This window comes from Stenella coeruleoalba (assembly GCF_951394435.1).
Source record: "Stenella coeruleoalba genome assembly, chromosome: 6".
NCBI lineage: Eukaryota > Metazoa > Chordata > Mammalia > Artiodactyla > Delphinidae > Stenella > Stenella coeruleoalba.
The window spans coordinates 53,654,191-53,672,935 of NC_137151.1; the positions used below are offsets into that span (position 1 = coordinate 53,654,191).

At 45.6% G+C, this 18,745-nt stretch overlaps 1 protein-coding gene across 1 annotated transcript; it reads right to left on the reverse strand.

Moving 5' to 3' along the window:
* Nucleotides 1-12,146: 12,146 nt before the first annotated feature.
* Nucleotides 12,147-17,918, reverse strand: NR4A2 (nuclear receptor subfamily 4 group A member 2). The gene is made up of 6 exons (XM_079924393.1): nt 17,053-17,918; nt 16,123-16,252; nt 15,564-15,727; nt 14,447-14,649; nt 13,869-14,047; nt 12,147-13,718 (listed from the first exon to the last, which is right to left on the reverse strand). The coding sequence occupies exons 1-6, from the start codon at nt 17,914-17,916 to the stop codon at nt 13,462-13,464; spliced, it is 1,797 nt and encodes a 598-aa protein (XP_079780519.1). The 5' UTR covers nt 17,917-17,918; the 3' UTR covers nt 12,147-13,461.
* Between the last annotated feature and the right edge of the window lie 827 nt (nt 17,919-18,745).

Genomic DNA, 18,745 nt, shown 5'->3' on the forward strand with positions numbered 1-18,745 from the left:
CAGGCACCCCTAGAAGCCTGCATATGTTGGCTTCTCAGCAGCCTGACAGCAGGCAGTTTCAAAGTGCATGGGGAGTGGAGAGCTCATGTTAATGAGATTCTCTTTCTGCATCTCTCTGCCTCACATGCTGCATCTTCTAGCACAGAAAAATCACTCTCTTACTACGACAGGGAAAGCAGGAGATCCTTATGAGCCTTGAGTTCACTTACTTCTTTTTGCCATTAATATTTTTAGATCTGTTTCTATTTCTCATTGACACTGGAAGAAATATTTTCCTTTGCTTGGCTTCTAGAGCAGGATGCTTTGTAATATCCCTTCCCTCACCTCCTTGCTTATTATCATTTAAAGTGGCCACTTCATTCCATTTGTACTTTTCCCTTGCAAGCTGCTCCAAGTTTCAGAGGGGCATGCCAGAAAAAATACTAATAAAAGATAAATGAGAACACGTCTTGCTTCTTTTACATGTTTGATACTGGGCTGTGTTCCATCAGCATCACTTCCATTATGAGGAGAACAATTCCATGAGAGGAATATTTTACTGAAAGAAAACGTTAAAATTCTCTTATTACATTAACCAAGGTAGGGTTAGCTTACTATAGAATATGTGGTCAAGAATAGATCTACTGCCAAGAAGACCTCTGAAAGTAGGAAAGGTTCTATTTTTAGGATAGCTTCATTTAAGATTCACTCTGACCTTTATTTGAATGTGTCATATTTAATTTAAACTACATATAAAATTCTTCACATTCTAAATTGAAGTAAACTATTGTTTTTTCTTTGTTTTCCTCTTTCTCATCTCAAAGTTTTTCTAGTAGTGAATAAGTGGTCCTTTTTGCATTAAAATAATAATAATAATAATAATAATGCAATACAGTTTACTAATTCCTCAAAATTGCCTCCATTGTTTTACAAATAACATCATGCAAATTATTTTTCTGATAATCTACCAAATCCCTCTTTACTTATTTTCTTCCCCTCACCTCCAAGTTATCACCACCTTGGACCCATCTAAGCAATTCAACTCCTACCTTGGTATTTACACTCCTCAAACAATCATACATGGTTTTCTTGTCTCCTCCCTACTCTACTGCTTGTCTTGTTTGGATAAGCAATACATAATTGGTTCTTTTAATCTTTTCTCCTAAGTCAATTGCTCCAGCCCTTAATCATTTTTTGTTGTGGTTCTCTGAAATCTGTCCAATTTGTCAACATCCCTCTGGTGCTGGGAAGTTCAAGACTGCACGCGGGATTCTGGCACTGCCTCCTCAATGCTTTCTTCAGAAAAGGATTTTCACCTCTCTTGTTCTGATGGGGAGAAGTCCCTGGGCATGCAGCTTTAAAAGCATACAAGCTTTTTATCTTTTTGGCTCTAATTTTACGTGGACAATTTCTACCGAACTTTTTACGTAGCCTTCACTCCGAGCATTAGCATTTTACAAATTTTTCGCTTGCACTCATACTCTGTATTTCAAATTCATTATGCTGAGACATGTATTGACATATTTACTTTCATCTTTCTCAGCTGAGAAGTGCTTCATTTTCTCTGTGTATGCCTGACCTCTCTTTGTGCCTCTGTATTTCTCTGGTCTCACCAAGTTCTCCATTCTGTACCATTTGTGAGTGTGATTAATGTGATCTTTGCCCATTATAAGGATTATTAATAATAAGGTTAAATACAAGCCTTATAACAGCACCCCCAGTGAGTCACTCCACACAAGCCAGCTTTACTGCCAGACAACAGTTCATTTTATTTATGCTCTTTCAACCAATTTTCAGCACATGTGACAGTGCTCATGTTAATCTGCATAAGATTTCAAAAAAGGTTTTGTGAAACTGTTATCACAGGTTTCATGTTCTTTTCAGTCACCAGTTTTGTAATTTGATCAGAGGGTTGTTAAGTTTGCTGCAGTTCAGTCTTCAATTTTGGAATTTACCGTTATTAGCTGGAGGAAAAAAAAAATGATTAGGTTGTCCATAGTAGCGGGAGATTGATTTCTCTAAGTGAAAGCCATAGGAACATAGACTTTTAAAAATAATAAGCATTCATTGCAAAATCATATACGTTTAATAATATGCTTACTTTCCATATTTATGGTCCTGTTTCACTAAGTTATCATCAAAATTTATGAATATGTCTACATAATGCAAGTATTTGTATTCTAGTTACAGAAAGGAAAAAAATGCTTATTTACAGCTTCCTGTTTATAGTACCTTGCCTTTTCTGTATCATACGTTGCTACTTGCAGTCTAATGAATGATGCATTTCTCACCCACACCAACTTTCCTATAGTCATCAAATTCCATAACTGTTTTATATGATGGTACATTGGAACGCTTATTTTGAATACATGTTAAGGGAAATTAACTCAAGGAAAGACAAGCACTTGATTTTCTTTTTCTTGCTTTTCTGTTAAGTACATACAAGATATGTAATGAATGAATCAACAGTACATATTTTGATGAAAGCAACGTTAAACATACAACACACTGCACATTGAAGAGAAGCCTTGCATTTTTCCTAACTCATAACACTGGAAATGAGATTCACAATCTTGTTAGTGTTAGACTTTCATCATTCACATTGCTCTACAAATCAAAACACTATTTTTAAAAGAACAGCACTGCACCTTTCATGTTAAAGTTTTCTGTTATTTTGTGTTTTATGAAAGAAATTTTGCTCAGAAAGATCCTCAAAGGGATGTGAAAGACGTAAGGCCTTGTGAGTCCAGAAGAGAAACTGGAGGATACCAGTAGGTAGCCGATAGCGTGCAAATTGGTCTCTTGATACCATTTGAATTGCAAGATGCGACATTAAATACTTGTGCTAACTGAAAGTAAACATGGTATTCTTGTCAAACCCCGGGCCACAACTGCCGTGTGTGTCATGGAGGTGATGTGTTAGTCCCCAGGGAGAGGGTACATAGGAAAGTGCACATAAAACTTCCACTCCAGAGGAAAAGCAGCACTGACACCCTGGACACAGAAAGTTGCCCCTTTGTCCTCCCACCTGGAGGTACGGTACGGTCCTGGCATGTGACAACAGGTGGAGATTAAAAACAGGAGAAATATCTGGGACAAAAAAAATGTCAAAGCCTTAGAGTCAGCTACAGTCTTAAAGAGAATAACATTTAAAGGGAAGTCACATTATTAGCAACATCAACCTTAAAGGGGAAAAAGTAATTAGCAAATTACTAGTTCTGAATTACAAAACTTTCAGCCAAATTCATCCATCCTTAGACAAGTCTGAATAGACGTTAGAACAGACTTTGTGTAGCACCCATGTTTATCACACAAGGTAAAAGTGATAGCAAAAGATTTTCAGTCAAAGTTGTTGCCTTTTCCAACACTCAGAAAACAAATGGTAATCCTTTTTGTAATACGTTATTCATAAATTTGAAAAAAATTCCTCACCAAACATTCACTGAATCTTTTGAACTCATTTAACTCAGCTCTACCTGTAGAACTAACATAGAAGATGGTACAGGGAAAGATGACCAAAGTATCAAACCTATGTCTTATTCAGAGATTGCTGTCGAAATCTCTGATTCTATCTATATTTAGGTATGTAGATTTTTTACAGTATACTTACCTCAAAGCCACCTAAATTTCTCAGTTCAATTGGCAATTCCCTACTAGAGATACTTTACATCCCTTCCAAAAATAAATGAATACAGGACAATTTTAAATGCTACTCAGACAGATTTCAAAACCTCTATTCATGACACCAGATTCTGGCACACAAATTCCTCAGCTTCTGAAAGCATAATCATCCCATAGAATTGCTTTTCCTTATGTGCTAATCCAGGACTGTAGCAAATTTGGTATGTTTGACATATATCAAATATATTTTTTCTTTTAAAACTAAAAATCAAATGATCTCTTCTTTATATAGCTCTCTTTTTCTGGCCATAGCATAGAAACCAGTAATAATTTAATTCATTTAAAACATTATTTGCATAAATAATAACAAATCATTCATCCAATAAGGAGACTTATAGACCCCAAATATAAACACCAAGAGCTGCATTTTAGTAGGAAAACATGCACTATTGGGGGAAAAAAATGCAAGACAGAGCAGTACACCATACATAAAATGTCAAACATGTCAAAACACTCATGAATACCAAGATCTCCCACCACACCATGACCAATTTTAAAGGTTATTTAGGGCTAACACATCTGCAAGTGCAGATTTTACAGCAACAGACTTCATTTTTCTCAGATATATTAAAAATAAGTCACTGAAGTGTCAAATGTTTTTGATGTTGTTTCCACACATGTGGCCCAGCCACATTCTGCCCAGCACTGCTGAGAGTGGGACAATTACACAGAACACGGATTCTTGGCATCACATAGATTTCATTATGGATTTCTGGAAGCTTGTTTATAGCTGTATCAATTCACTATACAGGGAGGATAATTCAGCAAAAGACCAAGAAGGCAAATGTAGCCGTCTTCATTCCTCAAAAATAAAAACCCCTGTTAGGGTCTCCATAATTCAACTTTTCAGAACTTCATTTCAGAAAGGCACTTTCAGAACATGTCACAAGGCTTCCTTGTCCTAAGTCACTGATTGTGAATTATTTCCAGATAGCTGCAGACAAGTATGTTTTATAAAACAAGAAGCATAACACATGCAGAACATACTTATCCTATTCCCAGCCCTCAGATAAGCGAAGCTTAAATTAAATGTCAAAGACGAACAAAATCTATTGTATAAACAAACAGCTGACCTAAATCCACGATATTTTGTTTGTCGAGTGCTATATTTTAATAAATTGTGCAACATAATAAGACTAGTTTTGCAGCCCTTTGACCATGCCAACTTGGATGCAGAGAGCCTTCTAGAGAAATATTACTCCCCACTTGACACTCTAAGCAAAATCCATGTATGCCATTTGGTGGACTGTGAGAGTAGCTTTTAAGAAAATGTTCATAACAGTTAAACATTGCAGACCACAAATACAGGAGAAGTCGGAGAAAGAGTGAATGGCTCGTGCACAGCCAGTTTTTACAAAGTGGTCTGCTTGGGGCTGTGACTAAAGTGAACTTACTGATGTACAATTTGGTTTTCCTGATAGGAAATGTAGAAGCTGGCTAAAAATCAGATGATTAATAAAAGGAAATTCAAACAGCTTGAGGAGGAAAAACATTTTTCCTCATATTACCTTCAATACGACTTTCTTGGTAACAAAAACAAATACAGCAATCATTCCCATTCTTCTCTTGGGCAGCAAAGCAAGCAGCCCAAAACTCCTTCACGCATTAACTGTGAAAGCAATCAAAACACAATCAAAATAATCCCTTCTGAGAGAAGGGATTATTCTCATAAATAAGAGAAAAGAGCAATGTACTATTATCACTACCCACTATGATTTCATGTTAGTTCTCCCCTCTATAAGTCTGAATACAACATTCTCAACTCTCAGCAGAAACTCATAGTCAGTTTTGGCAGAAGTTATGGGAGAAAAGGGTACAATCCTTCTGTGCCAGGTAGCACAAAAGCAAGGCAGTTGGAATTGTCGTCCTGGTTCTGAGTTCAAATTCCAGCTATTCCATGTACTTAGAAGCCAAGATATTTAACAGTACCTTTGAGCCTCATCTCATTTGTAAAATGGAAGCAACAATGCGAACCTCACAGGTTGGAGTTGAGAGGATTACATGAGATGAGATCTAGCCTTGCAACATGGCAGGTAGAGTTATTGTGATGGCACAATCTCAGAAACCATGGCCTCATCTGCCATTTGGTACTGCCTTTCACATTGGCCGGAATCTTGAAAAGAATCCATATTACCCCAGACTGGAGACTGCAGCACCCCTTAAGAAACAAGCCTGCTTTCAATACCCCTTAGTTGGAATGGAATGACAGGGGAAGTACTTTTCCATGTCAATGGTTTTTTTCCTTTTAATTCCTTTATGACATAACTTGAAACCTCTGTATGGTCCCCATTAACCCAAGGTTTCCCACACCTAAAGCCACCCTCTCCTTACATAATCCTTTTGCTATGGCCTCCACATCCAACTTCCATCTTATATCTGCCCACCCACACCCAGCATCCTTTATGTGCCCCTTCTGTTTGCTCTTATTGGTCTCTTCCTTTTTCTTGAAGCCCATCCATATTATTGCTGGTACCTTGGCATCCGGTATTTCTAGGGCATTTTAGTCCTCTTTTCCATCTCTACTTACCTTCAATTCTAGCACTTCGATTAAATAAATCCTCAAATTTCCCCTTCCTCTTCCATCTCCTCAGTCCCCACTCATCTGATCTTTCTCAGTAAGGTTCATTATCTTTACCCATCCCTGTCTCTACCTATTTCCCTCAAAAGCTTTTGCTTCTTTCCCGGTGTTGGGCAATAAATGAAAAGGCCAGGCACGTGGTGAATGGACAATGTAATGGTCACTCCCCTACCCTCTCTCTAGCCTCCCCCACGACTTGCTTCACTGTTTACTCTCTTCCCATGTGCTAGGTTGCTGAGGAAAAGGCAAAGGGAATGGCTTTGTGTGCTTGTCCCCTGGTCCCTACTCACAATGGCCAGCCGGGCTCCAAGCACTCAACGGGCCAGAGGATAAAGAGAGGTGGAATTTCGTTGGAGTTGGGGAGGAACACGGAGGAGACGGGGGACAAAAAAATAAATAAAACATACAGAAAAGAGAAGACTGACCACAAAACCACAGTGCTGAAATTCCCTTATCAGCATCTCTCAGTACAGGCAACCCCCCTCCTTCACTTCCGGCACAGTCTGTTCGGTCAGCAATGGCTCTCAAACTTTTTACCTGAGACCCACACTCATAAATATGTTCTATACTGTGGGCCAAGAAAAGTTTCAACTAACAATGCTTAGACTTTTTATACTTTGGCTATTCTGTACAAAGCACTCGTGATTTCTATTCTGTTATTCATTTATTTCTTTGAAAGAGAATTCTGATCGTAACCCATTATGTGGATTTTACACACCACGAATGGGTCAGGACTCTCAGTTTGAAAACCACTGGCCTACTTGCAGCTTACTGATGGAGAGTCCTCTCTCCCTCTCTACCTCGTACCTTCTTCAGAAGTCCAAGTTAATTTGAGCTAGTTAACCCGAGCTTCTCTTAGCAGGAGCAGCCCCTCTAGAAGCCCTTCTAGTATCCAACGGAGTTCTCACGTGCGCAGCTGCCCCTCGACCACCCTCTACTGCCCCAGGGAAGCCTCTAACAGAAACTCGGAGACTATTTGTTAGGACTGGCGGCACGTGTCCTGGAAATCCTAGTTTCTCTAAGCACAACTTTAGCTAGAAATATAGAGAAATAGGAGTAAGAAAGATCAACTGGAGGAAGAAGAAACGCGGAGGAAAGCGTGGCCGATCTCTCCAAGGATCCGGGTCCCTGCTCGGTGCTCTGTCAGGTCCAGCTGAGGACTACAGAGCTCGGCTAAGCAGAGAAGAGGACAGCCAGCAGCCCGCAGTCGGTGGCGTCTTTAGGGGAGGAAGGAGCGCGCCCGCGGCAGGCGGATAGGCGGACTGGATGTCCCGAGGCCCCTCCAGGCGCTGCACTCATCTGGCCACCTGACGAGTCGCATCCCCCGGCGCGCGGGCCTAGGGCTCACAACCCGTGGTGCGAGACCTGAAAGCAGAGCCGGACGCGCACGATGCCTCCTCGGAGCTTCGGGGTTGGGAGCACACTTGCGGGGCACACGTGTGCGGGGGGTGCTGGGGCCCCTTTCCGCAGGGCGGATGCGCCTCCGACTCGCGCCCCGGCGCCTCTGCCCCTCCTATTTGTGAGCCCACAACCAGGGGAAAAAGATTTTCCCCAGTTTGGAGTGGATGGACGCTCCAGCTCGGCTCACAACTAGGGGAGACACAAGACTGACCACTGATCTGTGGGTGCAGGGGAAGCCAGGGGCGCGCTCGGCCGCACGTGCTCGCGCCCTGTCGCACCGGACCTGGCCACGCGGCGACTGGAACCTGTTGCGGCCTCCGGCCCTGGGGGACGTGGAACAGCTGGGAAAGAAGCAAGGAGCAGCTGGAGAGGGCAGGGCAGGAAACGGAGGAAACAGAGTTAACCCGGGCGAGTTCGTCCTAATTGGTCCAGGGCTCCCTGGGCAAAGTCTCCTGCTGCAACCTGCAGAGTCAAATTCTAAGTCTCCAGAACGCCTCGGGCAGAGCTGGAGCGCGTGCATCCCCGCATTCGCACCCCCGAACCACAAACGGAGCCACGTCCTCTCCAGTAATTCTGGGGCCTCAAAACCAGACCACGCTGGGAGTGTGGTGGGGGGTGCCTAGTGGGAGGGCGTGGGGTAGGGAGTGAGCTGCCGGAGCCTCGCTCTCCGGAGTTCTCCCGCCACTGTCTGTTGGGCAGGGAGCGCACGTCGCGGCTAAGAACCAGGGGTGCGGCCACCTCCTTACGCCCCTAGCGTTGGGTGGGGCCCCGCTGTCCCGCTCCGGGAAGCGCCCTCCGACGGAAGTGGGACTTTGCCTAAAGAAGCGCAAAATTAAAGTCGGAGCAAAGACCCTGCGGCCCCAGCGGTCGTCTCCAGTCGTGCTCAGGAAACAGAAAGACTGAGGGAAGATGGATTTAAACGACAGCCTCACCATCCTAAATGGCTATGCGTAATACCCAATTTGGAGTTTCTAGTAAAATTCAAAAGTAAAAATGAAACGTGGATTTGTGCGTGTTTGTTTTATTATTAAAAACGAATTACAAAACAATGACGGCCCTGTTTGGAGTTCTTATCTTGCTTTACTAGTAAAGTCAGCCAGTATCAACTGAACCCCAAAACATGCAGCTTTGCTAAACGCGATCCCCCGGCTGAGTTCTGCCAGATGCACAGATCTTGGCCGAACCTTTCCCGAAGACTGTTGCTACCGGGTGCGCTCTTTTTAGTCCTGGCTGAGAACCATGGGGAGGATCCGTTGACTGGGCTTAGGCTGGGACCCCAAACTCCATCCCTCCCCGGTGGGACTCTAAAACTCGCGGGGCGCACAGGCGGCTTGGACTACTGAGGAATTTCCGGGCGCGCCCACGTAGCGACAGTTCCTGTTCCCGAATAGCAGGCACAGGCGGGGGTGGGGGGAAGCCTTAAAACCCCATTTGGAGGAGGATGTTTTAGAGATACTCACTCCCAGACCTCTTGTTCAACCGTCGAAATAATACTGAAAAAAAAAGTTTTTAAATCCGCGGGACAAGATACCCTCTTTTCCCCTCCCACCTCGATAGAACCTGTCTCCATTTTTGAGGTGGCGGCGAGCAACACGGCTTTGAGACAGAACCAGGAGCCTCCCTCACCGAGAGAAGCGATGCCGGCCCGGGAGACCCCAGCCCTCACTCCCCGCAGCCACCTCCGCGCTGCCGCGCGGCGGATAAAAAAGGAAACGGGCGCAAGTGCGGAGTTAGGCAGGGAGATGGTGGCGCAAAGATGCGCATCCCGCGACATGCCTGGAAGGGCCCTGGTATCGCTACCCTGGATAGGGCCTGGAGCAATGGTAATGTATCCTGTTCCGGAAAACTCTGTGATCAAAATATTGCAATGAAATAAAACTTTTCCCTCACAGACGTGTTTGTATCTTGGAAGTATTCACTGCCCACGCCTAGGTTTAACATACAATTAGGTAATTGACTATTAGCTTTGAAGCGCAGATAATGCCGAGAGATTCTCATGGCAAAGTGAAATGGAACCTTCAAGCGACATTCTTAAGTTGGCAGGAATATCTGCTTCTCCTTGTCCGGCTCCTTGCACTCTGAGAACCAGTGTCCCATAAGACTTATGACCGGTATTTTTATTGGAGGGGGCACACCAACTCTCTAGGGATGGAGTTGAGCACCAAAATGAAATACACAAGGTAAGGTCGTTGGGTGCCGCTGTCACCGCAGGGTGTTATCAGCTCTCTGGACCAGGCTATCTCTCTCGTTAGAATCAGGACCAGAAATTCAATCTCTCTCTCTCTCTCTCTCTCTCTCTCTCTCTCTCTCTCTCTCTCTCTCTCTCTCTCTCTTCTCTCCGAAAGCGGAAGGTCAGAGCGAGGGCCGTCTGGGTTCTTGGAGACACTGTGGCAGTCGCCTGGACGGTAAAGAAGCGGAGCCCACCAAGTAACAGGCGGGAGCGCTGCTCACCCGTGCTTTGTATTAAGGGCAACTCTCCATAAATTCAGGGCGTTCTAAGTAACCACTCGACGTGGGTCTAGACACCGTGAAGACTTAAAATTAGGCCCTCTTTCAGAGCTGAGAAGTGTATGGTCATGTCTTCTGAACAATGATAAGATATTTCCATTGCTGAAACAACACACAATAACTGAACTTCTTAAGAGGACTTGGGGAGAGGAGGGCTATATGAAGTCCCATTATAAAGTTTTAATCTATTTCTATAGGAGTTCCATGAAACTTCTGTCTTTTGCAACGCATCGTGTCTGTTGCTTTTCTTGGGTTTTACTCCTAGAAAGACCGGGACCGGAAAAGTCCTCAGCCTTACGGATACCGGAAGCTGCAGGATAGATGCGTGCGAGGCTCTTTCCCCGCGCAACCCGGTGAGCAGCCGGGAGTTGGAAATTGACTCGGCAACTGTGAAGCAGAAAAAGGACTAGCCACTTTTCAATTTAGGAATTACAACTAAATATACGCGGAGCCGGTGCAGTCTGCATGCGGGCATGGGAGAGAGTCATCCCTCCCTCCTTTCACCCCAAATTCTCGGGAGGCGCACTACCTGACACCCCATTGGCCTCGGGTGATGCACAGCGGCTTCCTTAAGGGAGAACCTGCAACAGAGTTCGTTTCTGGGTTCAACTCTCGAGGATTCTGAGTCGGAATGTAATTGTCTCGGGGCTGCAGACACCTGGGAGACGACTGCTGACGGCTCTGCAGACTCCCAGCATTTCTAAAGAGCTTTCTCTTTCTCTCTGCTTATTAGTGTTCGGCTTTAGTTGAGCAGAAGTTGTGAAAATAAAAGGAAATGGCAGGCCCCATCTTTTCAAGGAAGCTAGGACATCGGACATTTTGCTTATTATTTAATCTCTCATGTGGCCACACACTTTTGCCCCTGAGTTACCTGTAGAGAAACGCATCTCTTGAAAATAACCTTAAATTACCACGGAGACCTGCCTTATCTCTATTGCCCGACCCGCAAAACATGTCTTTTTTTTTTTTTTTAAGGAAGAAAAGGCAAAGTAAAAATAACCCGAGAACTCTCCTGGAAATTTACTGTTCTAACTCTGCATTTTAAAAATAATAACACGTTCTGTAAATTTCAATGACCCGGAGGCCAGTTGAAATCCACCAGGGCCAACGAAGAAAACCACCCCCATCCTGCACTTTCTATGAATTCACAGCTGCCCAGAGGCAAAACTGGCTGGACCTCCACCCCCCAAGGACCAGGTCGCTGAGAGGAAGCTGGTACCAGAAGTGGCTTCTACAGTGTTAGTTACTTTCTTTGCTAAAAGTTGGTGCTGGGTGGAATCCTAGAGACTTTGGTATAACTTGTTTGTATCTGACAGGACCCAGGACCTGACACATGGATATTTTGTCCTTTACCTGAGAAACTTTTAAGACGGAAATATTATTCTAAAACTGCAAATTGAACCTCATCACTATTCACTGAAGGAGGAAAACAAAAAGTTGTAAGAAATGCCTCTACTGTTCTGCTCTATGCCAAACACCACTGACCCAAGGCCCAAAGGGACCAAAATGCTTGGTTCTTCCTCCAAGATCCTTTACAAGGGGTGGGAGAAATCAGAGATTCTATTTAATACACTCCAAATCCATGTTGACTTTCTGAGTCTTAAAAAGATACTTTCTAAACATTGTGCAAGACAAAAACTTGATAGGACTTCGAACCTTGCAAAATTTCAAAAGCTGTTAGGTCTCCTGAACTTCTCTTCTGAAAGCTGCACTGACTGGCAAAGTTATCAGAAGAGTTGAGATATTCTCATCTGATTCTGATAAATGTAGGTTGCCACACTGGAAAATTCCGGTTAAGGAAAAATACTGTACAGAATTCTCTGGATAATGACTTCAATTTCCCAGTTCCTTTTGCCAGAATAGGTCTAAACTGTCAGAAACTCAGATTTTGAACAAGTGACCTATCCCAGATCAATCTCCAACTCTGTCTATTGTATATTGCTATTTAGTCATCATTGTTCCTAACCCAGAAAGAAGACAAAATTCTGTTCATTTACATAGTTTATTGTTGTAAACATTAAAATTGTCTTTCTCAAAGAAAGAATTTATCAGGAAAAAAAAAATCAGCGTCTCTAACTGTCATACACCATAGAAAAAAAGGCAGTGACTCATATCGTGTGCCATACTGGAAATATACAAAGAAAAATACTACAGAATATGGCAATATTAAAATTCTTACTCAAACATAAAATAATATATTAACTGACAATCTTAGACATTAAAACAAAAAACAAAAAAATTCAAAGTGCTCAGTAATTTCCAGGGAGTTATGTATATTATAAGCACTCTGGAAACGGTCAAAAGCTGCTGCATGCAAGTTCTGTTTAGCTTTAGACAACAAAATAATCAAGATATAAACTTTCTTTTATCAACATCAACGGTACATACAACACTTACAAACAAGGAATGTTGGACGGTGTTACAAACACTATGTGTCCCTTTTGTCAGGATTTTCTGATGTGTAATACTTGTGCCCACCTATTTTACAATTGAGAAAATGTTTAAGCTCAGGTAACTACCAATCTTTATAAAATCTAACAGACTACATAGTGTCTGAAATACTATTTATATAATATAGACATTACTGAAGTAGCAAGTGCCTATAACATTTTCAACCTAGAATCAACATGCTTGTCCCTTTTTTGTGGTTATTTCTTTTTTCTTTTTTTTTTTGCAAACACACTTATCTTTTAGAATTTGTAATATTTATTCATAAATAGGCACAAAATAATTTAAAAAGCCAAACTGCATTGGGTAAATTTACAAGCCTTTGCCTTCTTCAACTCATGCCACCCACGCAACATTTAGTTTTACTATATATTACAGCTTTCTTTACAGCAGAAAACTTTGAAGTCTTTTAAAGGGCAATACTTGTGGGTCCCCTTACAATGTGGGTGTGTGTGTATGTGTCTATGTGTATTACATTTGTCTTAACTGCAACAACCAAACATGGCCAAATGTTTTCCGTCATACATTAAGAAGCTTCCTTCTGAACAATAAAATGATTTTTAAACTGATAATAAAAAGTTTATACCACTGTATTGTGTGTAGTCCGTGTTCTAAATCCAGGATGCCCCGGAGCCAAAATGCCCTTTCAGGTTCTGCCTGCAGGTTAGGAAATAGTAACAGTTTTTGCTTTTGTTGTTGTTTGTTTGTTTTGTTTTCTTTAGAGATCAAGGGCCAAGGTGTATGGAAGGGGTGGGGGCCGGCTAGAGCTGAGGCAGCTCAGGGGTATCTCTGTGCCCTTGTGACTTGCCCCCTCTGGACAGTTTTAGGTTTCTTTCCAGTTTCTTTGAAGTGCATGGAAGGAGGTCTTAGAAAGGTAAAGTGTCCAGGAAAAGTTTGTCAATTATTGCTGGTGGTGGTACCAAATCTTCCAGTTTCAGGTAGAAAATGCGCTGTAGCCCCTGCGTGCAAAGCGTACGGAGTTCTGGAAGCTTCCCCAACAGTTTGGACAAATAGTTGGGGCGGTTCAAGCCCCCATTATTGAAAGTCACATGGTCTTTGAGACAATTTACAATCTTGTTTTGCAGCTCCTCCACTCTCTTGGGTTCCTTGAGACCGTGTCTCTCTGCAGAAAACACAACCAGAAACAAAAGAGGAATGCACCGAGCAGTTAGCTAGCTGACAGGACCAGGGAGGGTCGGCAGGCAGCAAGGGAAAACCGGGACGAATCCCACTGGGCAGTTCTGGAGAAGTGCCCTGTGCCTGTGGTACTGACCTGTGACCATAGCCAGGGCAGCAATGCAGGAGAAGGCAGAAATGTCGATGTTCATATTCTGCAAGTTGGAGGAGAATTCAACAATGGAATCAATCCATTCCCCAAAGCCACGAACGCATTGCAACCTGTGCAAGACCACCCCATTGCAAAAGATGAGTTTACCCTCCACTGGGTTGGACCTGCAATTAATACCAAAGAGAGGGGGAGGGGGAGAAAAAGAGAGAGAGAAAAAAGCTAAACAACTAATTACTTGAAGAGCAATAAATGAGGGATTTAAGAGGCACCTAATTACCAAAGAGTTAATAAAACGTAGGCCAGTGGACCTTGAAAGGGTTTAATTTCATAACAATCAAGAATGCCCCCTATCCCACCTCCATTCCATTCATCTAAGGCTTCTGCCCTCACTCCTTCCCTTCTCTTCCTTTTATCTACTCTCCTTTCCTTCCTTTCCCCCTCATTTACTTCCCGTTCTGTTCTCCTCTCTTTCCCCCTTTTCTTTCCCTCTTCCTCTTTCTTTTCCTTTCTTGATTCCTCTCTTCCTCCATTCCCAGCCTTCCTGGATCGCCCTCTCCATTTACCTGTATGCTAATCTCAGCACAAATAGTTCTAGGAAAGCCGACTCGAAAAGCAGGTCCTGGTCGGCTTTGGGCAGGTCAGCGAAGCCCGGGATCTTCTCTGCCCAGCCCCTGATGATCTCCATGGAGCCAGTCAGGAGATCATAGAATTGCTGGATATGCTGGGTGTCATCTCCACTCATCTGATAGTCAGGGTTCGCCTGGAACTGGAATTTCATTTTAAAAAGCACTTAATGAGGTTCTCTAAAATATATAACCCGTGAAATTGCTAACCTCGTTTCTAGTAGGGGAGCCAGGTTTTTATAACAATTAAACCTCTCTCTGACCAGTAAGGAAATTAGATGTTCCGGGGCAATTAATTCAATTAGGGATGGTGCTATGAGGTCGCTGCTTTAAATATGTAAATTACCATTTCCATACAGACTAAATACGGTGCCAACCAGCCCTGGGAAACGTTCACTCTTATCTCCACAAAACAATTGACACGTTAGTATTCATGCCAGTCCCAGAGTGGGTCTCGAGCAGAGACGCCCTTTGCAAATCTCAATCAAATTGCAGTGGCTCGTAGGTTTGCTTCCAGGTTTGCCCGGCACACTTCCTCCATTTAAAGCGCACACATTTCTCATGGCTGGGGTAAAAGAGGAATCTGACCACTTGATTTCCCCGCCCACTGCCATTCCTTATACCCCCTTCTCTTCCCCTTCCCTGACCCGGGAGGAGGCATCCCTCACCCTGACGGCACCAGAGAGAATGAGGATTAAATCATCTCCATGGAGGACTGGTGATAGAACCCAAGCGGGGGCTTTTCCACTGCCTCTGGTTTAGGCATCAGAGGCACTGGTGTGTGTGTGTGTGTGTGTGTGTGCACGGTGGTGCTGGGAAGGGGCCTCACAGAGGTTTGACCACTGTGGCCTACCCTCTCTTCCTTCCTCTGCCCTGTCCTCACGTCTGCAGCCCTAGCAACGCCATCTGTCTTCTGTGGCCCTGCCCAGAGCTGTGAAGCCACAGCCTCGCATGCTTCCTTTATCCCTTGGGCCTGGGGGTTAGTGATGGGTGTGGGGAAGGGGTCCTGCCCATCTGTCAGTTGTCCGAAGGATCCCCCCCCGCGCCAGCTTCTTACCCTGGAATAGTCCAGGCTGGTCATAGCCGGGTTGGAGTCGACATGGGCCCTGACGAGGGCACTGATCAGACTCACCGGGGGCGAGGGGGGAGAGGGCTCCTGTGGGCTCTTCGGTTTCGAAGGTAAACGACCTCTCCGGCCTTTTAAACTGTCTGTGCGAACCACTGCAAAGGAATCGCCGGGTGAGGGCAAGCAAGATCCAGCTGCTGCCTGGGCCCCTCCCCGGGGGAAGGCCGCAGCCGCGGGGCGCCCGGCGGGGCGGGGCAGCGCCCCACCGCTTGTAAAGCCTTATACTGACAAGAAGCGTAAAAAGGGGGGGGGTTGTTTCATGTCGTCTTCCCAATGGGTCGTATAGTTAAAGGTGGGAAGGGCCTGGCGGCTTTCTCTAGGGCAGGATGGGCTAGCAGGCAGCTGCCGAGTCGTAGAGGCCAGAGGCCGGTGCGGGGGAAGCAGGAGACCTCCCCCAGCCCCCGCCCCGGCTCTGGGAAGTGGGTTTGGGGCAGGAGCAGAAGCTTCCCAAAGGCGCAGACTGGGGAGTGGGCTGCTGGCCCCAACCTACCTTCTTTCACCATCCCAACAGCCAGGCACTTCTGAAATCTGCAGTACTGACAGCGATTCCGGCGCCGCTTGTCCACTGGGCAGTTTTTATTTGCTAAACACACGTATTTCGCGTTTTTTTGCACCGTGCGCTGCAAAAGGAGACAATACAGGCCGGAAAAAAAATTTTTTTTTTTCTCTTGAAAATCCAACACAATTCAGGGAATCCAGACACAATTTCTGAACGGCCGGCCGGGATCCACACACCCTCCCCATAAACAAACACATACACAACTCCTTTTTATTTTTTTCTTTTTCCTTTTCTTTCTCTCTCTTCTCTTTTTCCTCCCCCAGGGCATTTAACAGAAGAAAATTGATAGCGTTAACATTTGAGCTAACCTTGCCGCTCCTCGCTGTGTTTTATATGCCAAGAGAAGAAGGAGACGCTCAGTAAATACAAATCCGTGGGCATTCATATTATTTACATTCCTTAGAGACCTTCTCTATTTAAAATGATAAGATTATTCAATCAGGATGGCGAAATAAAGAGATCACTTAATTTGACCATAGGGAATTCTGTTCCACTTGGTTAGCTCAGACACGGTTCTCTGTCCTAACCAATTTCAATCTGAACAGAGAAGACAGCTCCTAGCACATGCAAATGACCCTCTTCCAACTCAGCTCCGGCAACTTCGGGCGGGGGCTCGCCGGGTCGGCTGCGTGCGGGGGATGCGACCCCGGGTCTCCCGGTCTTCCTACTTCCCTTTCCAAGGCACCCAGAAGCCTCCGCCGCAGCCCAGGGGCGGCTGCAGGGCAGCCCCCGTGGACCCCGGGAGTCGGACGGTCAGGGGCCAGTTGGCGCCGGGCGCCTGCACCCCGGTGGAACCAGCACTCTGAGGCTCCGGGCACTAGGGGGCCCCGACCTGCCTCCTCCGCCCCCGTCCTGGCTCACCTTAAAGAACCCTTTGCAGCCCTCACAGGTGCGCACGCCGTAGTGCTGGCAGGCCGCGTTGTCGCCGCACACGGCGCACAGCCCCTCGTTGGAAGGGGAGCCCCGCGACGGCGGCGAGGGCACCTGCGTGTCGAGCAGCTGCGACGCGTGACCGATCTGCAGGCCGGGGAAGCCCATGGACGCGGGCTTTCGGATGGGGTTGGGCACAGCGAAGGTCTGCCCGTCCACCACGTGGTGGCTGCTCGCCGGCTCCGGGTTCATGGGGACGTGCAGGGGCCCGTCGAAGCGCATCTGGCAGCTAGACACGGGGGTGCCGGGGGGCGACTGCTTAAAGGAGAAGAGGGAGAGGCGGGAGACCGGCGTTTTCCTCTGCTCAATCATGTGCGTGGTGGCCACGTAGTTCTGGTGGAAGTTGTGGAGGGAGCCTGGGTCGTCCCACATGGGGCTGTGCTGCACCTGGAAGCCCGGGGTGGTGGGCGTCGGGGGAGAGGAGGGCTTGTAGTAAACCGACCCGGAGTGCGGCATCATCTCCTCGGACTGGGGGGGCAGGTGGCTGTGTTGCTGGTAGTTGTGCATCTGAATGTCTTCTACCTTAATGGAGGACTGCTGTCCGGACAGGGGCATTTGGTACAAGCAAGGTGGCTTGACGTCGTAGCCTGTGCTGTAGTTGTCCATAAAGGTACTGAAGCTGGGGAGAGAAGTGGTGGCAGTGATTTCAGTGTTGGTGAGGTCCATGCTAAACTTGACAAACTCTGGAGTTAAGAAATCGGAGCTGTATTCTCCCGAAGAGTGGTAACTGTAGCTCTGAGAAGCGGGGCTGGCTCCTTGAGGCGAGGACCCATACTGCGCCTGAACACAAGGCATGGCTGGAAATGAAACAGGGTAATATACACTCAGCCTGGTCAACTGAACACTTTCTCCCGGGCTCGGGTACACCTGGAGCTACACCGGCAGCCCGCGGCGGTCAGAGAGCACGTAGGGGCGCGAGAGGAAGGGCGGAGAGTGCGAATACTGAGGAGCGAAACAGTGCAGGACAAGGAAAGACGGATCCAATAAAGACCCAGAACTAGAAAGCTATTACAGTCTCCATTCCCGGATATTTCCAGCGCCTCCCCCTCCGCCCCCTTTCATGGGTAATCCCTCTTCAATGAGCCTTTCCTCTGAAGCTCGGGTTCAGCAAGCTCAATCCAGAAATCAAGTTGAATTGCACAATGAGAAACTTGTTCCCGAAGGCGATGGGTCGGGGGAAAAACTTAAGTTACAGGGTTTGCTGGGAAAGATCGCATTGCCCTGTTTCTTGACGTTTACGGAACTCGGGGGAGGGAAAGAAAAAAAAATGAAGTTGCACTAACCTTCAGCTGAGTTACAGGCGTTTTCGAGAAAATTAAAGGTGGACAGTGTCGTAATTCAATGAAGGACAAAGTTTCCAAGATTTTTAGAAAAGCAGTGGAGAGCCCAGCCTGGCAGTTCTCCTCCCTGAAATAAAGACACAGGAAGCCTTAGGGTGACTTTCCGGACAGATTTAGCTGGGCATCTGTATCACAAGGCAGGCCCTTCTTGATTGTTTAATTGGAAATTAGTGTGTAGCCTTTATCAAACACCATTTAAAATGAATGTCTAAAAGAGATGGCTGGAAACAACAGAAAATTTCACCCATTGACTGTGTTGATCCTTGCAGAGAATACCTCTGAAG